This window comes from Vitis vinifera, chromosome 19 (assembly GCF_030704535.1).
Source record: "Vitis vinifera cultivar Pinot Noir 40024 chromosome 19, ASM3070453v1".
NCBI lineage: Eukaryota > Viridiplantae > Streptophyta > Magnoliopsida > Vitales > Vitaceae > Vitis > Vitis vinifera.
The window spans coordinates 2,314,920-2,339,183 of record NC_081823.1 but is presented as its reverse complement, the minus strand read 5'-3'; the positions used below and the strand labels follow the sequence as shown (position 1 = coordinate 2,339,183).

The following is a 24,264-nucleotide window of genomic DNA, read 5'->3' as shown; positions in this document are numbered from 1 at the left end:
TTTGGTATGAACACTTCTGGGCTTTGTGTTTACTGAGACAGGTTATGATTCAGATAGCTTGTAGTCACATTGTTAGAAGGATGAATATGAGGAACCAGGAACTGTCTAAAACTTCATGAGCAAGTTCCTCACAGGTAGAAATTAGCATGATCAGAAACATGCTTGAATCCAAATGCTTTAGTGTGCAGAAATATATAATGCAAAGTTTGTCCTGCAGAGCAGGCTTACTTGATCGCATTATATTTTTATGAATTCTTCAGGTGGGTTGTGAAGGGATCAAGCTTAGGCAGTTAATCAAGTCAAAATTCTTCAGGTAGCATTACATTTTTTTTAATTAAATTAAGTCAAAATTTTAAGCCTTTACTGTTTTTTTTCATCATTCTACATTGTCTTTAATTTCCAGCCTCTTGCTCTTGAGGTTCTTTTTTTGGACCCTCTCTGGATGCCATAGGGTAAGTTTTGGCAATACCCATGAAAGAAAACAGTACCCAGAAAGCTGCAAGTTGATCAACATAAAAGTGGATTCCCCTCTTCATGCTTGTATATCATCTGGTAAGTTTTGTTATGATGTAAGCATTAATTATTGGTATATCATCTGGACAATCCAGATGATAGTATTCATATTCCTTTCCATAATCAATAACTTCTCTTCCTCTATTCATTGCTAAGCTTTCTGTGATTGTTTCAGAGCCATGGAAAATCGCTAGTCCTCTTCTGATGAAGCCAGGTGAGTCTTCTTATCTTTGTTCAGGTTCTGGCAATTTTTCTACTGGTTTGATATGATGGTCTGTTGAACTTGTGCATATCAATATATGAAAATTTGGCTCAGATATTTGTTGGGAAAAGATAAAGGAGAACCCTGTTCATTACTCGCCCGCATAAACCATAGAAATCCATGGATGTAATAGAGAGGAAATAGCAGATCTGCTTTTCTGTATGTTTATATGAATATGGTTTTATGGAGCTGTCCTGCTTATTGTCAACCACTACTACTAATATCTTTCTGCCATGCAGGTGAAGCAGAAACTTTCACTACAGGAAGATATTAGTGAAGAGTAAAAGTTTGTAGTCAACCAACAGAGCAGCAACCGACACCCCTGCACCTTGGATTCTTGTTCCATTGTATGGCTATTTTCAATCACAACATTGAATCATCGTTCGCCTTCAGCTCCGTTTGTACTGCTTTTTGCTAATAAGTCATAGCTAATGTTAGAGCTTCCTTTTTTGGTGAATTTGGTACAAACACTTGTGGGCTTCAACTGTCACTGAGACCAGTAGTGATTCAGAGAGCTCGTAGTTAGATAAGTTATCAATACAATGTTAACTTTCTCATAATAAACCACCCTAGAAGCATGAAATTCTGGAACAAATGCTGTGTATAGGTAAACTTAGCTTGATCAAAAAACATGCTTGAATCCAACTGCTGATTGTGCTTGTCTTACCATTTGCCTTTCTCTGCATAAATACAAAACAAAGGTTATCCTACTGAGCAGCCATGCTTGACTGTACTATATTTTTAAAGAACCTTTCCAGGTTGGTTGGGATGGTCGAATTCCAAATCATTTGGGCAGGTTTGAGCTTGTTCCCTAACCTATTTGAGTGACTTAAATAGTCCAAACAACATTTATTCAACATCAGGTCCACCAACCTCATCTTTTATCAAGAAAACTAGTGACCTTAAGTTAAAAATCCTGAACCCTCTGCTGTTTTTTTGTCTTCAAAGAACATTAGATGATTGATGTTAGGTTCAGCCCTCATCAACTTCTGGCCTCTTGCTCTCTACATTCTGTAGAGTGAATTCCAAAAGAAGGTCCAACAGAGACCATTCCAAATAGAAGAACTCACCATATTCCGAAACCATGCTGAACTTACACAAGCATGAAAATAGAAGATAAGGATCAAATTGTTGGCGTGACCAAATACATGGAGATCCACCAGATGGTAGGTAATCAGTCGTTGTCAAACTGATGTGGCATGGTGACGAGGATGAACCAAGTTAACCAACTCACCAACCCAATTGCCTATTCAAGGCCAAGTTATTACAGGACAGATTCATGGTAGAAAATACGGAAGTCGCCGCCTGATCTTTGTCTTGGAGGTTGACCACGCTTGAGTTCTGCCCAAACACGGCAAGACAAATTACTGGCTGTTCAAATCAAAAAATGGATTCCTTCCTTCTATTTTTATTCCATTACCATAATCATTTGGGAGAAAAGGGATGAAATGCTCATTCTCACTCCTCATTCCCAGGGAATAAAATATTATATCAACACAGACAATAAATCATTGTTGGTATCATCTGATCGATACTATCCAGCATTTCCTTTTCCTTTCCATTCATAGCTGAGTTTTCAGTGATCTTTCCCTAGCCATGGAAAACTGCAACTCCCCTTCAGATCAGAAGTCAGGTAATACTTGTTCTTTATGGGTTTTTGGTGGGTTTTCTATTTGGTTTAATCTGATAGTCCATGTGTTTGATGAAGATGCAGTGACTGGAGCAGAGGTTGAGAGAGACACTGAGTTTAGGGTTCATGTGTTCTCATCATCATCTGAGGTATAAAACCTAGTTTTGTAAGGCTTGATTTTGATTTTCTTTAGCCACTGCAGTGCTACTCTGGAGTTCAGCCCCCATATTTCTCTTTCATGAGCATCATACTATCACACTGGAGGTGCTCTTATATCACAGTTTGGAATGTTTTGGAATATGATTTGGATCAGGATTAAAAAATATACTATTGGAAAAACCATTTTGCCTTCTGCCTTTTTGCCTTTCTGCTTTAAGTTGTTCAATTCCTTACCATTAAACCGAAAACTTTCTGGAGAAGTTCATTCAACGTCTAGACTTTGCTTCTATCCACTGAACTAGCCAAGATGGCCACAAAGTCTGGCACTGAGTTGTTTTACTATATTTTTAACATCTGGGCTGTCTTTGGTTTGGTTTTCTCTTTCTTTTGTTGTATGAATCAGTTGGTTGAAAAGCTGCATGAGAAGTGGGACTCTGGGAAGGAGAAGCCATATCCAGCAATGTATTCCAGCGTTTTCGGTGGAATTATTCTTGATCCAGCCATGATGGTGATCCCAATAGATGACCATATGGTCCACAGAGGGCATGGTGTGTTTGATACATCTATAATTCTCAATGGGTAGGAATCATTATTCTCTTCTATGTATATATATTCACATGTCTTCAACTTCATAACTTGTGGGGAATATGACGAATTTGAAGAGGGAGTCTGGGAAAGAATTTTCGGTTGTTTGCATATAGCAAGTACTAAGCTCGCTGAACCTGCTGCTTCCACAGATACTTATATGAGCTGGATGCCCATCTTGATCGGTTCCTCAGATCAGCAGCAAAGGCAAAGATTTCCTCCCCATTTCCTCGGTCAACGCTTCGCAGCATTCTTGTTCAACTGACAGCAGCATCGCGATGCACAGAAGGAACTCTAAGATTCTGGTTGACTTCAGGTCCTGGGAATTTCCTTCTCTCACCCTCAGGATGCCCAACATCTGCATTCTATGCTGTAGTCATAAAGGATAAGATTTATCAGCACAGAGAAGGGGTTAAAGTGATAACATCCACCATCCCCATGAAGTCACCTCTATTTGCCACTACGAAAAATGTAAACTACCTCCCAAATGTCCTTTCTGTAATGGAAGCTGAAGAGAAGGGAGCATTTGCTTCCATCTGGGTTGATGAGGAAGGCTACATTGCAGAAGGTCCAAATGTGAATGTGGCTTTCATAACTCATGACAAGGAGCTTATCTTGCCATTTTTTGACAAGATCCTCAGTGGGTGCACTGCGAAGAGGCTTCTGGAACTGGCCCCCAAGTTGGTTGAGCAGGGACGACTGAAAGATGTACGAACCGCCAATGTTACAGTGGAGGAAGCTAAAGGTTCAGCTGAAATGATGTATGTAGGAAGTACTCTTCCTCTGCTGCCAATAGTCATGTGGGATGAAAAGCCCATTGGAGATGGTATGCAACTATCCTCTTTCCCCCACATTTTTTATGAACACTCCCTCCTAAGGCATTCAGAAACCGAAAAATCAGTCTTCTGCATGGTACAAAACAAAGGTTTAGGGACCCCATCCTCTCTGCACCAAAGGAGTGCCCCTCTGATATGGGGTTTCCACATGTTTCCACATTGGTGCCTAATAGAAATGGAAAAACTTTTGGCTTTTGTTTGATCAGTTTATCTAGTTGGGGCTACTCAGAAGTTTTTTGATCAACAAATTGACTGTGTGTTTATTTGTGACAGGACTGGTAGGTGAGTTAACGATGGCGCTCTCGGATCTCCTTTGGGATGATATGGTAGCAGGCCCTAAAACACACAGGCTGCTGGTCACCTATGCGTAGGAAACCAGTAAATCAAATCAGAAGAGGCCAGAGAAATGCATTTCTTAGCCTGCTTCTCATCTTGATGTGTGTTCTTGTTGAGCACAATCAGTATCAGCAAAGGCATGCTCTATGTTCATGTCCCTTCTCTGTTTTATCACCTTTGGGAAAAGAGTATAGAATAAAACAATAAAAAGAAAGCTGATCATTAAATCTTGGTGCAAACAAATTCTATGGAAATCAAGGTTTCTTTTGCTTATCAGTTGCCAGTTGAACTGTTAGAAGCTTAATTGTTCATTATCTCGTGACATCAAGTGCTTGAAGATGGTGAAATACTGGCATTTTCCCAAAACTGAATCATACAAGTTTGAAGCAATATCCTTGATTTTCTGGGGTAAACTATTTCAAATACAAAGTACACACCCACAAACAAGTAGTTGTGCTACACAAAACAATATATGGGGAGATAGTGAAAACTAGCATATGTGCTGATATCTAGTTGAACTTGAAATTGACCCTCATCTCATATTTCTAGCTGATGAACTTGGGAGTTCATTATCCTTTCATATTTCCATTTCATGAAACACTGATACATTTTACAAAAACATCACCGATCAATCTGCATGGGGCACAATGCCCTGCTCTTCTGTATCCATGGAAAGGAAACTGCAACCTTGAGCCCTAAGCTCACAACCTGCTCCCTTCCGTGTCTATATTGTCTGTTCTGTTCTAGGCCCAATGAACCATCGTGGATTTCAAAGCGTTTACATGGTTAAATGCATAATTGATGGAAGAGATGGAGATACCCATGTGGGTATTTAAATATATTTGTTTGATAAGCACAATGCACCTACTATACACCATCCAGAAAGCATCTTCTTCATTGGTTTTGTTTTGGCCAGTTTCATATTAATTTTGCCCATCATCTGTCTGTCTTTTTCAGGCGAGATCCACATGGCCTGCCAATTTTTTTAGAATTCTATGATTTTGACTAGAAAACAATTAAGTGATGGAATCACATTTTGTCCTTTTAACTTCATCTGTAAGCCAACTTGAATGAGTGAACCATCCACTCAAATATGAACTTGGGCACCAATTATTTGATAGATATGTGGATTCCAAGGGCTGAGTGATTCCTCCACTTTGGTCATGGGCATTTTTACTGTTGAACATGGCTTCAAGTAGTTCCCTTGCTCAGGTTGGATTGTTAGAAGTCAAAAAAATGGTATGGGGTGGGTAATTTTACCAATGTGTTAAGAGTTTATATACACCTTGAAGGGAAGCGAAAATGATAATTTCATGGAAAGTTTAATTAAACATGAAATAGACCTTTTTTTTTAATAACCTAAAAGATCGTTTCTACAAAAAGCAATATTATCCATGTCAGAAATATGTTAGAAAATGAAAGTTTGTATAGAAAAATAACCTTGATAATTCAAAAGCCTTTTTCTTTGTAAGATAAAAATTGGAGTGAAACAGAAAAAGTTGAGAAAATTGAACTTATTTCTAAAATTATGAAGCTTGAGGCATGCCTAGAATTGTGAAGAAGAACAATTAGACACTGAAAATGTAGTTAAGCTGTAATGATGAAATTATCAAACTTTAGAATGGTCGGTCAACATGCTTTAGAAATATAGAACAATTTGGATGGATCAAACAACTCCACATACTTTAATTACTGCTTCAATAAAAGAATTCAGGGAGGGCAATGGCATGTATTGCTGGGCAGTCCAACAATACATAGTGCCCTAAAGAACCTTAGGAGCACTCCAAAGCCTCCTTTCAGCATAATTAACTAGTTAACTTACAGTTCACTTATGGGACCAATTCTTCCACTAGTCATCAAACATGGTGGAAATCAGCAGATCTTGGATGAACCCTGCTCTTGCAGTAGTTTGTCTGATCTTCTTTTCTCGTTCTTCAGAACTTAAGGAAGAATAGACACTGGAAATCAAGAAAGAAACAGTGTTAGAACTTACAAAGGGACCAAATGCAGCTCTACTGCTGACATATAATAGGGAACCTCTAGTTAATGACCAATAAAACCATTCGTTTTTAGGATTTTATTGGCTTTTACATGCAAGTATGAAGTATTTCATCTACGATAAAAGCGCATGCTATAATGCATAATTAATCAATGGAATAGTCTTTTAGATCAGTAACGGATATGAAGGAAGTTGTAATTCCAAAAGCCTCCTAATGGCAACTTCTGGCTGGTACTTATCAAGCACAGGGGTCGACCTCCATTGAAAAAGGTTTGAACAAATTAAAGTGCAAACATCAAAAAAGGTTTACATAAGTACAAGATAATTTGTTATCAAGTTTTTATATCATTTCCATCTTGAAAAAGAAAATGCAAAGATGCATACAGAAGTATAGAACGGTTGGTTCCTGAAAATTTTCTACAGAAGAAATTGAGAATTAAAAGAAATAAAACATCCTTTACAATTCTTATTACTAGATGCTCATTTACCTCTGTCATTGCTAATGCATCACCAAGTCTCATCCAGTATATCCTTGAATGGTCTCACATATCTCAACAAGCATTTGAAGTATCTAGTTTGTACTTCCCAAGAGAAGATGTGTGTGTGTGTAACAGAAAACAAGAACTATCTGCAACTAATTACAAGACTTGGTAAGTCTTAGAGACTGTGGGTCCATGTTTTGCCAAAAGGAATAAAGAGAAACTTGAATCCACTACCTTGTATTCCAGGTTTTCTTTGATGAATTTGCTCCAGAAATATCTTCGAGGTCAGGAACCACAGATTTTGTAATCTCTTCGGCTTCACATAAAGGGAAGTTCAAAACAAGAGATGAGAGCAATGACTCAGTGAGTGAATTAGATGCATTAGCATTGCTAGGCCGATATCCCCCACCACCCAAAAGCACCTGCAGGTGAGCCTCACGGAGATCCCGTCCCAAAAGGGACAGAGCTTGGCTGTTTGGAATAGCAACTCTGCGTAATCTACGACGCCTCTGCAAGTAACTTTTAGTTAAGGAAAACGACATCAGAAATGCAATATTAATGAGTCAAGGACACGTTATGGCCATGAAAGGAGAAGGATTTTGATAGACAGCCAACATAAAAGCCTTTTGGTTAAATCTCTCAGAACCAAAATCCTAAGGAGCTATGATTTCAGCAGAGGATATGGTTGCTGATGGGGATGAATGGCAAAAATGCTTCTCAAAGCCTACCACAAGTAGTTGAGATACAAGACCTTTTTATTTGAGTTGAACAAGGTTATCACCAAGAACAGGCACCCAATATTGTTTATTCGATCATCTGGACTAAAAGAAATATATATTCATTCTTTTTCAGCAGCAAATATATGAAAAGGATATCTTAAACAAGTGCCTGTGTTGCATTGTTATATGACCTAGCATGTCTCTTGCAATCTTAACAGAGCAAATTGGACAAACCTGAAAGAGAGGAAGACAAAAAAAAATGGAGAATCAGTCTTGTATCTTTTGGGTTCAATAAATGTTCTTCTATCATGAAAATTAGTCAATTTAGAGAGAAAAAATAGCAATAAACAAATTGCCAATGTCACAGACTTATCTGAATTTATGATTCAAAACTAAATGAAATTTAAGATAATGTATTGAATAACTTCTATCCAGAATCCAAAGACACCTAACTAAAAGGTTGATTGATGACATATAGTTATCCATCAATCTTTTAGATTTGCAGCGCCTTGAGTCTTATCCAATCCTAAGATACATATCCTCTTTGTATATATTAGAACTAGAAACTCATGATCCATAACCCAACATAGATATTAAGGATACGTTTGGTTGGTGGAATTGCATAGGATATGATAGGATGGGATAGAATATGTATTTCTAGGATATCATGTCTCATTGGCTAAGAAATACATATCCCAAGATATCATTTCTAATGTCATATGATATCCTTGGATATCATATAAAATGTACATGAAATCTTGAAGTAATATATGTAATATGCTATGTTTGTATTTAGTTTGTAAAATAAATAAGAAAATGAAACTGAATATATATTATTTTTCAATGTTCAATAATTGTATTGCATTCTAATATTTGCCAATAAAAAAAATACAGAAAAATCTCTTACATTTAATAATATTCATGATTAAAATATTTAGAATTTATAATTTTTTATATATTACATTATTCAATTTATTTAATCATTTTTATTTATTTTGTAAAATAAATAATATAAAATATAAAAAAATGATTAAAAAAAATTATGATACATGAGATATGCATATCCTATATCTCAGTTTAGGATTAACATATTTCATATAGAAGGGATATAAAACAAAAATGGATAATATATCTTACTACTTATCCTATGTCATGTTTGGTTGAACATAAGATAAGTGACAAAATAACTTATCCTATCCCATTGTCAATCAAACATGGGATAAAATCTTAAACTATCACATACTATATCTAGCCAACCAAATATAACCCAAATGTAATTAAAACAATTCTCCTCTCAATTATCAAAGAGTTGATCTTAAACTAAATTATAATGTCTAAAACAACTATCTTCATCATCCTACAAATATGCAATATTTAATTATAGATGAATCTGGTAATGACCCAGCCAATCAACAAATACACACAAGAACAGTTCAATATCTTCTCTCACTTCTCTTCTTTTTATTTATTCTCTTACTTAAAATTTAAAAATAAATAAATGATAACAACAAACTAAACAATGTAGGGTTCAATTTGTTTAGCAATACAATGTTTTTTCAATCTCAGTAAGTATTAGTATTTTGAGGCTTGGATAGTACTAGAACCTTTTCCACATTGAAAAACCCACATGGAATGGAATGCATGTGGAAGAACACTGATACAAGAACTCCAATGGCCCTTGTAGTGTACAAACACAAGTTTCCAAGCTGCAACTTACAGTTCCGTCCAAATATTGCTTCAAAGTACCAAACCCATATGGACACCTCAGGACATTGCACAAACAGAGATGAACCCCATGGCCCTCAAAATCTGTGTAATCTAGCAAAAGGGACACCTAGAACACTATCAATGAAGCAACTTCACCAAGGACCTAACATCCAAGTCTCACACTCCAACAGCATTCAGACTCTTAACTGAGACCTGGGACATTAGCTAGAGGTATGTTGCCACGGTTGTCAACAGCAAATCAATGGAGAGACATGTTACTACCAACTTTGATATCCAGACTCTTTCAATTTCATCCAACGAACCTGTGTTGATATGGCGCGACAAGGGCAAGGGTTTGCAAATCCTTGCGCTGTTTTGCTTTGGATATTCATTGTGTTGATTTCCCCCCCCTAAAAATAAGGGTAAAACATAAAAGAAAGAAACTTTTTTGTCCAAGTGTCGGTCCAATTTTTTTCTTTTGTTAGCAATTTGTGGTCTTGGTCCAAGGGTTGTATTGTTGACAGGCCTAATTCTTTATTTAACTTTTTTGTGTGGGTGGGCTATAGATGAGGGTGGGTAAGTTTTTTGAATGCCTCTTCCTTTTGTTTTTAGCCTATAGGCGCCCGTTGTATACCTCTTGTATGCTTTGGGCTTGCTGTTGGACGCCCTGTTTCTTTTAATATACTCTTTATTGCGTCTTTGCCTATATATATAAAAAAAAGAATATGTTATCTTTTGTTTATAATTGACTTCAAAGTGATTTTAGCTTGAGCTGTGAAGGATCAGACACCTAGACACACACCTGCATTTGACACCCATACCCGAACCTATGTAACATACGCTACCACAAAAGTACAAATAGGCCCCCAAGAGGAACTATAGGGACCCCTCTTTCCTCTTAGCACTCTTTCACCAAGTTTCCCTCATCTATTCCATATCTCTCTCTAAAACTCACTCACTCTAATGAGACAATCTTCAGTGTATAAGAAGTAAGAACCACCATCCAGACCCTAGGGTAGGCCCCAAGCTCAACACAGTTTCTTTAATTGTTTCTCCAAATAAACCAACCCCAACTTCACCCGACAGGCCAGATGGTCGGTCATATCTCTGACTTCAGTTCCCTTCAAGACTTAAAGGGAATTCAAAAGTCCTTCTATCCTACCCAAATGAAGACTCCTCAATCTCAATACCACCCTGGAAGGTGACCTTCAAGATCACATATTTCAGCATAACACAAGATCCATTGCATTAAACAGCAACAAGGTAATCCATGGAGCTTATAAACACTGCCACCAATGAAATCAAGAGGCCCTCCTCCAATCCCAATCAAAGACCACAAACTTCCACAACTCATGACACGAAAAAAATTAATGGATCAAACGTGCTGACTTTCCTTTTGACAAAGTCTCTAAGGGATTGTATCAAACACCAAGGCTCCAATTTGATCTTCACTAGGATGGAAGGGGGTGTTCATAGATAAAGGGTAGGAAACCGCATTGAATTGCTTATTGCTGTCCTAGAATAATCAAGTATCAACTGCGCACAATCATTCAACTGTTGGAACTTGTGGGGCTTGCCGGTAAGATTCAGTAGAAACCAATCAGCTCTCTTCAATCTTTCCGCCCAAAGAAACTCATAATAGCTATCAATCTATGAAAATCCTCATAAAAGCAGCTCAATTCCTCCTCCTCTCAATCTAACCCCTTTTGTCCTTTTTGTTTTATGTTTCCTCTTACAGATATCAAAATCAAATCAATTGTTCCCCAATAAAATCACAACTCAAAAATAAATAAATAACTAAACACACAAATTGTGTTTCACGTTGCAAAAGCTTTTCCAGCTATTCACTTCTCCAAAACAGTCTCCTTGAGAAATTGTTACCTACAAGTCAACTTTTATTGTTCATGCATAAAAAACAAATAAATAATTTTACCGGGAAACAAACAGAGCTTGATTCACATATAAACGCCAAAATTCATCATTCCCATATCAAAAAACATAAATAAAACCAAAAAAAAAAAAAAAACTAAAACTCACGGCGACTCTGGATTCGAAAGAATGTTCATCCTCGAGATGCGAGCACAGCGAGGCGATATCGTGATCTTCGTAACAATACGGGCACGGAATATCGTCTTCCACCTCCAAATCATCGATGAACAACCGATCTACCAATCAAAAAGCAAAAAAATAAAACATAAAATTCAACAATATTCTCAAAAAAAAAAAATATTCCACACATTAGAGCTTCAAACAATTTTTTTTTTAAAAAAAAAAAAATACCTGAATGAGATTTGTTGGTTTGATGAAGCATGAACTGCCTCTTCGCAACCGCAAGACGCGACGACCAGTGATCGGAGTCCATTGAAGATTTGCGAGGTCGAAGATGAAGAGACGATGATAACTCCGATTACTACTGGATTTTGTTTTTATTTTTATTTTTTCAATTTATTATTCTGGCTGTGGAGGTTGACGGAGTATCTGAAATATTGGGGGCCTGTCTGGTGGAGAAGGTTGACGATTACGTGGCAGATTCAGAAGGTGTGGGCAGTCAATTTACGCGGCCTTGTCGATTCTCCGGGACACCTACTTTTGACACGTGTCTTTATTTTGAGGTACCCCAAGTTCTAGCTTCCAAAATGAAGTTCATGGAAAATGGCACGTTTATATACATAGAGTTTTATGTGTACACTCTTCTTCAATGAAAATAACTGGAATCGATACATATGGAAAAATATGAAATTATATCTCACTTCATACTTAAAATTAATGTATTTAATTAAAAATAATTAAAATTGTGTCAAAAACCTCTTTCTCTATATATATATTGTCAAAAACTTTTTTCCATTTTCGATATGAGACATGATAATATAATTTTTAGATGTTGTCTCGTGATATCCCACATCAGATAAAGAAGAAAATTATATATGCATATGTAGGTTTTTAACTGTGACAACCCTTGAACTTGAATCCCGATTAATATCACTCAACTCATAATATTTTATTTTACTTTATTATTATTATTTTTAAAGAAAAAATCAAGCAGTCACCGCAAAAAACTCATAACATTTCAGAGAAAGTTGCAACACACAAACTCCATTATTCTTCTCCAAAAAACTACTGAAAATCTGAAATCCCTCCTAGGGTTTCTGCCCTTGATTTCCTCTCACTAAATGTACTATCAAACAAGAGTAGACAAGATTGCAGAAATAGTATTGAGATCCCTATCAGAATTCGCTGCAGCATCATAGAGCTGCTTGGGCATGGTCAGCTTTGGATGCATGTAGAAGTTGTTGAAGCAATAATCCACCAAATGGTTTACTTGGCTTGGAATGTAATCAATAGCAGAACGATAATCTTTTGAGTCAATCAAATCAATCAGCCCATCAAGCTCGTCTGCAGCCAAGGAGGAGTTCATGGCACAGTCATCAAGCACATCCTTCAGTTCTCCAGGTGGGGTGCTCCTAGCCATCTTAGATGAGAGGTCATAGAAGGAGTGGATGGTGACCCTGGCACACCCAGTGGCCACCTTGGCCAGTGATGGCACGTCGGAGGGGCCATTTTTCAGGCAGGCTTGGCAGACTGGTGGCTCCTTTGTGTTCTTGCAGAGGCCAGTGATCAACGCTGGATCAGCTGCTTCTGCAAAAAGAGATGGGTGAAGATGGTGGTGGGAGAAGATGGAGAGGAAGAGGGTGAGGAGGAGGAGGAGGAGGAGGAAGAAAGAGGAAGAACAAGAGCTAGAAGTATAAGCCATTTCTCTCGATCTTCAGTTGATTAATACAGTACTAGGCCTTTGTGTTCTTCAGCTTTTATTGAGAAGCACTTATACATACAAGCTAAACCACGGTTAGATTTTTATTTTTTATTTTTATTTATTTATTTTAAAATTTTGGTCCATTTAAATATGGAAACTAGCTAGATTTTTTTCCTACTTTGGTTTGATGCCTCTTTTGATTCCTATTTTTTAAGTCTAGTTTGTTCTATTTTGGTATTCCCTTACAGCATTTTTATATTTAATTTCCTTAGATTAATTAAATAGATTTTATTTTCTTTCCCCTTTTTCCTCTTTTGATATTCCTATTTTTGGCGTATTTGTTCTATCAAGTGTAATTAACCGCTCTTTCATATTTTCATAAATGTCAATAAAATTTAAAGATAAGATAGTAATTAAAATTTGTATGTATTATTGATTGAGGTGGTGTTTGTTTATATGTTTTTTTTTTTCAAATATGAAATCTTGTTTATATTATCTAAAATCTAATTAAAAGTAGGTGTTTGATAAAAATTAATATTTATTATTTAAAGATTTGCGTAGATTTTAATTTAAATTATTAATTTAAAACTTATTATTTAGTTTTTACTTTAAGTATTAAAATTGGTCAATAAAAGTAACTTACCGTAAAAAAAAATGGATTATGGATGTGGAATCATGGTTGTTAAATATACTCTCACTAAATATGAAAAAATAAGACAAAAATAGATTTGAGATTATGAATAAGATAATTATTTTAACTTAATATTTAAAGTTTTTTTTTAACTTTAAGTTATGATACTAAGTTGTTTTAGTAGATATGTTTAATCTACTTAATAATTTATATAAAGTTATTAAGTAATTAAATTGATTTATCAAATACCCTATGGTTAGTAAAACTTAATATTTATTACTTAATGATTTAAGTTGACTTTAAGTTAAATTATACTTAAGTTGTTAAGTTCGAATTTATTACTTAATTTTTATTTTAAGTATTAAGGTCATTTAATAAAATTAATTTAAAACTTATTTTAAATCATCAAATTGATATATTTATTATCATAAACCATAACTAGAGAAAAAGAGGTTGAGTAACATAGGTTGTGGAATAACAAAGAATATCATAAAAGTAATTAAAATAAATGAGGTAAAAAAGTAAAATGAATATCTCATTCAAGAATAAGTTGACTGTTTTTTACTTTAAGTTGTACTATTAAATTATTTTATTAAACATATTTATACTTAAATTAAGTTATTAAGTCATTTTAAGTTATTAATTTACTAAATAAAATAAGGTAGTTAAATTCCAAATCAATTAATTCCTTATTTATGTATTTTATGCTTCTTAGCTGTTGTTTTTTGTATTTTGACCCTTCATGTCTATTTATTTAAGATATTTTTATTTTTATTTTTATTTCATTAATGTCTTCCTATGGTTTTCCCTTTTTAATATCTACTTTATAAGATTATGCTCCATAATTTACAAGTGCTTTTATAATTAAACTAGATTATTGTCAAATTTAATAAGAATAATTACTTATATTTATAATTATTTTTATGGATCGAGTTTTCACCATGAAAAGATTAAATGAATCAAGGTATATAATTTATAATTTTCAAAATCAAGGTATATAAAAATCTGAAATCTTAATGTCTAGGTATATCACTAAAATTTTATTTTTGAAATTGCATAACTTGTCTCTCTTCTATGTCTAGGTTATTGGGAACCTTTATTGGTTCCACCCCATGCCAAAAAAATCCAACCATTTTAAAAAAGAATGAATTTTGCATGGGTACAACAATTTTTTTAAAATTCTTTTTTAAAAGTAAATTGATATTTTTAAAAGATTTAAATGGTGTTTGTTTTTTTGACTTAAATTTAAATAAAACTTAATTTAACTTAATTGTAAATACAATATTAAATATTAAATTCTTTTTTTTTACTATTTTATTTAAATTAAGTATCAGTATTAATAAAGTTAGGATCATATTGAGATTGTATTTTGATTGTTTTAAAAAGTTATTTTTAATATTTAAAATATTTTGATATTTTCTATTTAATAACAAAATTTAAATAAGTAAAAAAAAAGTTAAAAATAAATTATTCAAAAGTTAACAAGTAAATTGCATTTAATATTAAATTAAAAAACCAAATATTATTTAAGTGTAAAAGTAAAACAAGTAATCAAAACTATGGTATTTTTTATATGGGTTATTTGATTAAATGGGAAGAAATAATCACCATTTTATAAATTTAATCCTCATTTTTTTAAACTAAAAAATATTCATTTTCCATTAAAAAAAAATATTCTTACTTTTTTTTTCAAATAATCTTTTATTTAAAAACTTATATGTAAATAATCTAACTATTGAAGGGTAAAAATGAGTTATTTTTTAAATTCAAACATGGAATAATTATTTTTTCTCCTTTAACCATTAATTCTTTTTAATTTTTATATTTATTTTAATAGCATCTACTTAGACAGTTAGACTCTCTCTATCATTGCATTGATATATACATGTAGTTTATACATTTGTTTGAATCAATGACTCCCACATATGCCAAAACTATAACTAACTTCAACCACCTAGCTCAGCAAATCAAGAAATGTTCCATGGTCAAGGAGCTGGAATCTGTATATGCCTCCATGATAAAGGCCAATGCAAACCAAGACTGTTTCTTGATGAATCAATTCATCGCTGCATGTTCCATCTTTCATAGAATAGATTATGCAATTCTAGCATTTACCCACATGCAGGAGCCCAATGTTTTTGTGTACAATGCCATGATCAGGGCCCTTGTTCAATGTTATCATCCAGTTCAAGCTCTAGACTGTTATTTAGATATGGTCCAAGCTCAAGTCTCTCCTACTAGTTTTACATTTTCATCGTTGGTTAAGGCTTGTAGCTTGGTGTCTGAATTGGGGTTTGGAGAAGCTGTGCATGGTCATATTTGGAAATATGGGTTTGATTCTCATGTGTTTGTTCAGACTGCTTTGGTTGATTTCTATGGGAATGCTGGTAAAATTGTTGAGGCGAGGAGGGTGTTTGATGAAATGTCTGAGAGAGATGTTTTTGCATGGACCACGATGATTTCGGTTCATGCCAGGACTGGGGATATGAGTTCTGCGAGGCAGTTGTTTGATGAAATGCCGGTGAGGAACACTGCATCATGGAATGCTATGATTGATGGGTATTCAAGATTGAGGAACGTGGAATCTGCGGAGCTGTTGTTTAGTCAAATGCCCAACAGGGATATAATTTCATGGACAACCATGATCGCTTGCTATTCTCAGAACAAACAGTTTAGAGAAGCTTTAGCAGTTTTTAATGAGATGCAGACAAATGGGATCGACCCTGATGAGGTAACCATGGCAACTATTATTTCAGCTTGTGCCCATCTTGGAGCACTTGACTTAGGAAAGGAAATACATCTCTATGCAATGGAAATGGGGTTTGATCTTGATGTTTATATCGGGTCTGCGTTGATTGACATGTATGCCAAGTGTGGGAGCTTAGACAAATCCCTTGTGGTATTCTTTAAATTGCGGAAGAAGAACCTGTTCTGTTGGAACTCAATAATCGAAGGGCTTGCAGTTCACGGTTATGCAGAAGAAGCGCTGGCCATGTTTAGCAGGATGCAGAGGGAGAAAATCAAACCAAATGGGGTTACCTTCATTAGTGTTCTAGGCGCCTGCACTCACGCAGGACTCGTTGAAGAAGGTCGCAAGAGGTTTCTAAGCATGAGCCGTGATTTTTCCATCCCTCCCGAGATTGAACACTATGGTTGCATGGTTGATCTATTGGGCAAGGCCGGTCTGCTTGAAGATGCATTGGAATTGGTAAGGAGCATGAGAATGGAACCAAATTCTGTTATATGGGGTGCATTGTTGGGTGGCTGCAAGCTTCATAGGAACTTGAAGATTGCTCAAGTTGCAGTCAATGAATCGAAGGTTTTGGAGCCAAACAATAGCGGGTATTACACCCTTTTGGTTAACATGTATGCAGAAGTAAATCGATGGAGCGAGGTAGCGAATATCAGGGCAACAATGAAGGAACTAGGAGTGGAGAAGACGAGCCCCGGGTCCAGTTGGATTGAAATGGATAGAAAAATTCATCAGTTTGCAGCTTCTGATAAATCTCACCTGGCTTCTGACGAGATTTACACTTTGCTGGTTGAGTTAGATGGGCAGCTGAAGCTATCTGGCTATGTACCCGAACTTGGATCTGTTCCATTATAGTTTGTTTTCCTTACAAAGAGAAAAATGATATATGAAAGCTCGTGAAATCTTCAAAAAGGCAGAAAGAAATAAAAAATGAAAAAAATAAATTTAAAGTTAAGAGGTTTTTACTTTTTTTTTTTCAAATTTATTTTAATTATTTTTCTTTTTCTATATAAATAATAATTAATTTCTAAATCTAAATCCCTACTTGGTTGTAGGGAGATTTTCTCACCTCAATCTAAATCCTATTGGATACAATGAATCTACATGGAATTTCCAATATCCATTAAGATTTTCTTAGAAGTACAAAAATCATAAAGTCATTGTCAACCTGCATTGACTTTACCATATCCAAAAAATCCCACCTACAAATATTGCGTGCTAGAGGAGGTTTGTGCACCCCTCCCCTATAAATATTGCTTGCTAGAGGAGGTTTGTGCACTTGTCCTACAAAGATATTTAATTTTCATGACTAAAGGAGATGACTTTCAATATAGCTTTCTTGCTAGTTTTCTCCACTATTGCTTCCGGTTAGGCTCTCTCTCTCTCTCTCTCATTACTTTGTAGTTAAGTTACTCTCTCTCATTACTTTATAGTTAAATTTGATATGATTGTTTTATACCTCTCTCTCATTCATTACTTTGTAGTTAAATTTCTCTCTCTCATTACTTAGTTAAATTTGATATGATTATTTATATCTTGATCTTATATCTTTACATTCTCTTCCAACAACACAACTTTTAACATAAACTTTTAGATTATGTTTGGTTTTGAAAAGTACAAACTTATACATTTTAAAATTATTTAATCTTTATACTGATGAGTTAAAATAAATAAAATTAGTTTGAAGTAACAAATAAAAATAATTTATCATCTTTAATTCTATTTTTTATTTTCCTTCACTTTTTATTTTCCTTTTACTTTTTCTCTTTGTTTTATTTCCTTTACATTTTTCCTCAAATTTTCCTAGAATCAAACATAGCCTTAATAACCGAGATCCAATATTTGGTAAAGTTATCCGACATACGTTGAATGACAGGTTTACTATTTAAGGGAATCCCAAAAGCCGATGCAAGGGGGGATTTCCGATGTCCGAGGATGATCGATTGTAGTAAAGTGTGTCAAGGATTTCCTTATAAATGTGTGGATGGCAAATGCATATGTGGGGAATCAAAGGAAACCCAAGTTTTCAACTCTGCCTCTCAACTTGAAGCAAGGGTTCAACCAGAGGAATCATGTGCCAGTACTAAGGACTGTAATGTCATTTGTCCTCACTCAACCAAATGTGCTAATGGCCAATGTGTATGCGAGAAAACATGGATTTCACCCCCTTGATGGTGATTTTGAAAACATGAAGAAATGTCCTTGAAAAGGAGTTTCTAGAGAAAGCTATTTCTCTTATAATAAAAGAGTGGCATTTGTATTTTGGATACCTTCTTCACTCCAAATTTTCCTATTATGTTGTTTATTTTGCAATAGTAAGTTTCTTTTTGTGTCTTCTACTCATTGTCATTGGAACTCGATATCGAAGTAAAGCTGAAGATTTATTTAGAAATTGTTTTCAAAAACTGTTTTTAAAAATTGTTTATCTATATTTGAAAAATTGAAATGTTTTAATATATACAATTTTTTATGTTTTTAAATATGTTTAAAAATAGATTTTATTTAAAGTACTTTATTTTTAATCATTTTTTATTTTTATATAATTATTTTTTTAAAATAGTTCTAAAAAACTAAATGAAAACAACTAATTTTCGTAAAATATCCTGTTTCATGGTTGTCAAATAATTGTTATAAAAAATACCCTTAATATTTAATAGCTTAAGATTTGATCTAAACAAAAAGTTACTTCTTATTGAATGAAACTTATACAATATTAATATTATTTTTTAAATATTGTAAATTCCAGTAAAAGGTTTTAACCTTTTTTTTATATATAAAAATTAGGTATTGAACAAAATTTTTAATTTTATTTTTAAAAATCTAAAGAATAAATTACAAAAAAAAAAAAGGACAGAAAAATAGGTTATATCCCGATTCCAACCATTTTTTATAAAAGTATTTTTGATAAAAATGTTACAAGTTTAAAAAGTTTTTGTTGAAATAATTTTTAAATAGGCTGAGGCCCTAACTCATTAAGCTAATTTATTGTGTTGATAGAAATAAAATAAATAAATTTATATATTTTTCTAAAAAAATAAAAAAGTAAATAACTTATTTTTTAAAATCTAAAAATAAAACGAATATTATTATAAAGAATGATATATACTATAAAAATATATAAAAACGTTAAATTGGGATTGAGTTAGGTTGGGGTTGTTTGAACCTTAACCCAAGTACAACCCAAATTGAGCTTGAGTTTATTAACTTAACCCACCATATGAAAAAATTGAATTGGAGAAGACATGCCTTGGCCAGTTGGGTTGAAATAGATAGAAAAATTCATCTTGTTTGCAGCTTTTAATAAATCACACCTAACTTTTTACGAGATTTAAAGAGTGTTCGGTAAATTAACTTAATGACTTAATAACTTAAGTCATTAAGTAAATTAAACATATTTGATAAAATAACATAATATTACAATTTAAAATTAATTTTAAATGTAAGTCAAAATAGTTATCTTATTTTTTATTTTAAATTCTTTTTGCCTCATTTGCCCACACTAGAAATAATATATTTTAAAATTATGATTCCACGTCCATAGCTCATTTCTTATAATAAATATTTTATGATTATCTTATCTATCTACAATATTTTAAATATGGATGTTTTATAAATAAATTTATTGCTTAAAATTAATGAAAATCAATATGAGTTAAAATCAATAAGTATGAATATTAATTAAAATTAACAATGGTAAATGTATCAATTTGATGATTTAGGATAAATTTTAAGTTAATTTTATCAAACAATCTTAATACTTAAAATGAAAAATAAAGAATAAGTTTTAAGTTAACAAATTTACTTAAAATCAACTCAAATCAATAATTAATAAGTTTTAAGTTTTACTGAGCAGTCACTTATACTTTGTTGGTTGAATTAGATGAACAACCGAAGGTATTTGGCTATCTATATGAATTTGAATTTGCTTTGTTGTAGTTTGTTTTCCATAGAAAGAGGAAATGATATATAAATTATGTTTGATGTTGGGAAAGTACTAAGAAAAGAAAAGAAATATATTAAAAAAATAACTTTCTCATATTTAATTTTATTATGAAAAATATCAAAATTATTCAAATTTTATATATTTATTTTTTAAATTATTTAATCTTTAGATTGAAGAGTTAACTTTAAATGAAATAAGTTTAAAATAACACAAAAAAATGATTTATTCACTTTAAAACTATATTTTATTTTCTCTTACTTTTATTTCTTTCTATTTTTTCTCTTTATTTTATTTCTCTTACATTTTTCTTTCAAATTTTCATCAATCAAACAAAACCATAGGCATTAATGGGGTTGCCCAAACACCATGACCTGGCTTAGGGACAAGATCAAATTTTTAGTGTTATTGTGTCCTTAGGTCTACAACAAACTCTGGGAAGAGTTGGTTTGTGACCGTTTTTTGAAAATCACTTTTAATCTAAAAAGTATTTTAAAAAAGAAAAATTAGGTGTTTGGCAAGATGTAGGAAACATTTTTAAAAATTTGAGAAATCGCTTTTAATATTTTCTGAAAAAAATATTTGATATGTGATTTTCTTAAAAATATATATCTTGCATCTTAACTTATGATTAAGATATCCTATAAGAGATATAAAAAAGATGGTAGATAAAATACCTCATCACTTATCTTATTCCATATTTGTTAAATATATAGATCGAATATAGAAAATCATATGTTATTTCTTATCTTTTCTTATCTCATGCTATATTTAGTCAACCAAACATATCATTTCTTGTATTTGATTGGTATGTTCAACCAATTGAGGAAGTAAAATAATGGAAAAAAAAAAGATTGTTTGGTTTTTGAAAAATTTAGGAAAAACGTAAGGAAAATAAAATAATAAAAAAATAAAGAAATACAAAGCAAAGGAAAACAAAAAATAAATTTAGATTATGTTTGGTTCCCTGAAACTTTGAGGAAAAATATAAGGGAAAGAAAATAAGAAGAAAAAATAAAAAGAATGAAAAAGTGAATGAAAATATAAAAAAAAATAGATTTAAAATTTTGAGAAATTGCTTTTAATATTTTTTGAAAAAATATTTGATATGTGATTTTCTGAAAAATATATATCTTGATTTTTAACTTATGATTAACACATTCTAGAAGAGATATAAAAAAAATGGTAGATAATATACTTCATCACTTATCCTATTCCATGTTTGTTGGAATATGATATGTTATTCCTTATCTTTTTTTATCTCATGCTATATTTAGTCAACCAAACATATCATTTCTTGTATTTGATTGGTATGTTCAACCAAACTCATTTAATTATTTTTCTTTTTATTAATATAAAGATTAAATAATTTTAAAATATACCCATTTTAAATTAATTTTAATTTTATTTATTTATTTATTTATACTTTTTTCGTGATCAATCAAATATAAAAAATCATTTTCCTTAATATTTTTTTCATTCATGCAACATAATCGTGGTATGTTAAATGAATCAACCTTCATTTAACCTTCAAATTTTTTATCATAAGAGGATACAACCCCACTAATTAAATATGAACTAGTTTAGTCCAATTTGATTGGATGTTCTTGATACAAATTGAGCCATGTGACATGAACCATAAATCCCAAGACAAACACCTCAATCTAAATCATATGAATTTGCATGTAATTTCCAATTTCAATTAAGATTACCATAATCAATAGGTATATCATTAAGATTTTCTTAGAATTACATAAATTATTTCTTTCTTTTCTACCATGTGCAAAAAAATCCAACCATTTTAAATGATTAAATCCCTCAGATTTTATTACCTTTGTAGCACCCTCCACCACCATAAATTTGCCTGCTAGAGGAGGTTGTGTACTTGTACCACAAAGATACAGAATTCTGATAACAAAAGACTCTTTTAAGAATTAAGATGGCTTTCAAAATAGCTTTCTTGGTGGTCATCTTGGCTATTGCTTCTGGTTAGGCTCTCTCTCTCTCTCTCTCTCTCTCTCTCTCTCTCTCTCTCTCTCCTCTCTTTATTGCATTGATATATAGCTATGGTTCCTTTTGTGAATGGTATATGTTGTATTACTTTTAAATGTTAAGAGCATTCTCAATTTAGAACAAAAAACAAGGAAAAACTCATATTTTTCTTAACTCACGCTTCTAAATGTAGATTGTCCATATTAAAACATATATATATATATATATATATATATATTTGTGTTTTTCTTTTAAGATCCAAATATAATTCTGATTCAGAGTATTGATCAAGTCCTATCATATATATTTTTAGATTTTATTGTTTTATAATTAAGTTTTTTCTCATTATTTTGTATCTTATTCTTATATATTTATATTCGTTAAGCTATATTTTATCATATTTGAAGAGTATTTGATAAAACTTAATACTTATTATTTAATAATTTAAATTAATTTTAAGTTGTCAACTTAAAACTTATTACTTAATCCTTACTTGTAAGCATTAAGATTTTTTGATAAAATTAATTTAAAACTTATTTTAAATTGAGTAGTTGTGGTGATCGTGAAATAATAAAGAAGATCGTAAAATGAAGATGTAAATTTAAAAATTAATTAATTATTTTTATTTATTATTTAAAATTATTTTTATTTTAAATTATACTATTAGATTATTTTATCAAATATATTTAATGACTTAAATTAAGTTATTAAATCATTTTAAATTATTAAATAGATTTATCAAACACCCACTTTTGATAGGTTTGCAACTCAAGGGAATCCCGAAAGTTGATGCAAGGGGCGACTTCCAATGTCCGAGAATGATAGATTGCAATAAAGTGTGCCAAGGGCTACCCTATAAGTGTGTTGAAGGAAAATGCATATGTGGGCAAGCAAAAGAAACCCTAGTTTTCAATTCTGCCTCTCAACTTGAAGCTAGTAGACCAGAGAAATCTTGTTCCAGTGATAAGGACTGTTCCACCATCACTTGTGTAAGCCTCGGCAGAGCCAAATGTATTGACGGCCAATGTGTATGTCGGGAAATGAAGAGCACCCCTTGATGTGATTTTGAAACCTTAAGGAAATGCCCTTCAAGATGCTACTCTAAAATAAGGTTGTACTCCGAGGGACAACTATTTCTCTCATAATCATAATAAAAGGTTAGCATTCTTATCTTGGATCGATTTCAAATCATTTGTTGTTTTACTTTTGTTATCTTATTACTTATTTTTTGAATTTGTTGACTGAATCCAAAAAATTAAAATATTTGATTTTTTCTAAACGCTAAAAGTAACTTATTGGTTTTTTTTATTTCTGGATACTTAATAGAAATAAAACATTAAAAAAAAATTAATACTTATTATAACCCGTTGACTAGGGTCATATAATCCAGAGTTAAATACTTTATTTCATTAATTCAAACTTACAAAACAAAATATCATATCTCCTCAATTTTTCACTTTTCATAAATAAACAAAGAAAATTCTCAAACAAAATAGTTTCCATACAAAACACATATTTGATCCATGTGAAAAGATAAAAATAATATTTTTACACATTTCAAAATACAATATAAAAAGAAAATTATTTTCTTTTATAAAAATCTGCATTAATTTCCTTTACCTTGAAGAAGCGCTCAAAAACTTGAAATATTTTGTTTGACGAATTTACTTCTCACCTAACATAATATCATACACAATTATCTAAAGGTAAAAATTTGACAATCCTAAAAATATTTTATTTAGTATTAGAGATCTTAATTAAATTTTCATGTTAATATTATTACTACCCAATATTATTTTCAACTTCTTAAACAATAATAATATAATTTAATGAATTTCCAAATTTTTATAAACTCATATTTCTTCTAAATCTTATTCAACCATTTATTTATTTTGTATACTTAAACTAAATTAAAACTTTTATTAAAAATAATTACTATTATTATTACTATTTTTTTTCAATACCCCCGC

The 24,264-nt window shown here is 32.2% G+C and overlaps 4 protein-coding genes and 1 long non-coding RNA gene across 7 annotated transcripts; 3 read left to right on the top strand and 2 right to left on the bottom strand.

The window, feature by feature from the left end:
- Window positions 1-6: 6 nt before the first annotated feature.
- On the top strand, window positions 7-4,548 carry LOC100255645 (D-amino-acid transaminase, chloroplastic). 3 transcript variants are annotated; one of them, XM_019217311.2, is made up of 7 exons: window positions 7-313; window positions 404-552; window positions 689-2,408; window positions 2,490-2,554; window positions 2,968-3,143; window positions 3,302-3,975; window positions 4,259-4,548. In XM_019217311.2, exons 3-7 carry the CDS (start codon window positions 2,372-2,374, stop codon window positions 4,354-4,356), a joined length of 1,050 nt encoding a protein of 349 aa, XP_019072856.1. In that variant the 5' UTR covers window positions 7-313; window positions 404-552; window positions 689-2,371; the 3' UTR covers window positions 4,357-4,548. The 3 variants fall into 3 exon arrangements, with proteins under 3 accessions (XP_019072856.1, XP_059591581.1, XP_019072855.1); XM_059735598.1 differs by having other exon boundaries at window positions 2,484-2,554; XM_019217310.2 differs by lacking the exons at window positions 7-313; window positions 404-552 and having other exon boundaries at window positions 592-727; window positions 1,015-2,408; window positions 2,484-2,554.
- A 1,355-nt stretch (window positions 4,549-5,903) lies between these two features.
- LOC100250464 (protein DEHYDRATION-INDUCED 19 homolog 4) lies at window positions 5,904-11,861 on the bottom strand. The gene is made up of 5 exons (XM_002285136.5): window positions 11,509-11,861; window positions 11,266-11,393; window positions 7,678-7,755; window positions 7,037-7,317; window positions 5,904-6,279 (listed from the first exon to the last, which is right to left on the bottom strand). The coding sequence occupies exons 1-5, from the start codon at window positions 11,588-11,590 to the stop codon at window positions 6,171-6,173; spliced, it is 678 nt and encodes a 225-aa protein (XP_002285172.1). The 5' UTR covers window positions 11,591-11,861; the 3' UTR covers window positions 5,904-6,170.
- Window positions 11,862-12,406: 545 nt separating this feature from the next.
- On the bottom strand, window positions 12,407-12,979 carry LOC104877555 (hypothetical protein). Its single transcript, XM_010646068.1, has one exon. It carries the CDS (start codon window positions 12,977-12,979, stop codon window positions 12,407-12,409), a length of 573 nt encoding a protein of 190 aa, XP_010644370.1.
- A 2,489-nt stretch (window positions 12,980-15,468) lies between these two features.
- LOC100264065 (pentatricopeptide repeat-containing protein At1g06143) lies at window positions 15,469-17,317 on the top strand. The gene has a single exon (XM_002282639.5). The coding sequence runs from the start codon at window positions 15,523-15,525 to the stop codon at window positions 17,215-17,217; it is 1,695 nt and encodes a 564-aa protein (XP_002282675.3). The 5' UTR covers window positions 15,469-15,522; the 3' UTR covers window positions 17,218-17,317.
- Window positions 17,318-17,432: 115 nt separating this feature from the next.
- Window positions 17,433-18,631, top strand: LOC100853518 (uncharacterized). The gene is made up of 2 exons (XR_784576.3): window positions 17,433-17,729; window positions 18,239-18,631. It is a non-coding gene; the product is annotated as an uncharacterized LOC100853518 (long non-coding RNA).
- Window positions 18,632-24,264: the final 5,633 nt, after the last annotated feature.

Coding starts and splice junctions, on each gene's coding strand:
- LOC100255645 (XM_059735598.1), top strand. CDS start 2,372: ATGGAAAACTGCAACTCCCCTTCAGATCAGAAGTCAG. Junction 2,555..2,967: donor TGTTCTCATCATCATCTGAG/GTATAAAACCTA, acceptor TGTATGAATCAG/TTGGTTGAAAAGCTGCATGA. Junction 3,144..3,301: donor ACATCTATAATTCTCAATGG/GTAGGAATCATT, acceptor CTGCTTCCACAG/ATACTTATATGAGCTGGATG.
- LOC100250464 (XM_002285136.5), bottom strand. CDS start 11,590: ATGGACTCCGATCACTGGTCGTCGCGTCTTGCGGTTGCGAAGAGGCAG. Junction 11,394..11,508: donor AACCAACAAATCTCATTCAG/GTATTTTTTTTT, acceptor TTTGATTGGTAG/ATCGGTTGTTCATCGATGAT. Junction 7,756..11,265: donor CTTTCGAATCCAGAGTCGCC/GTGAGTTTTAGT, acceptor CCTCTCTTTCAG/GTTTGTCCAATTTGCTCTGT.
- LOC104877555 (XM_010646068.1), bottom strand. CDS start 12,979: ATGGCTTATACTTCTAGCTCTTGTTCTTCCTCTTTCTTCCTCCTCCTC.
- LOC100264065 (XM_002282639.5), top strand. CDS start 15,523: ATGACTCCCACATATGCCAAAACTATAACTAACTTCAACCACCTAGCT.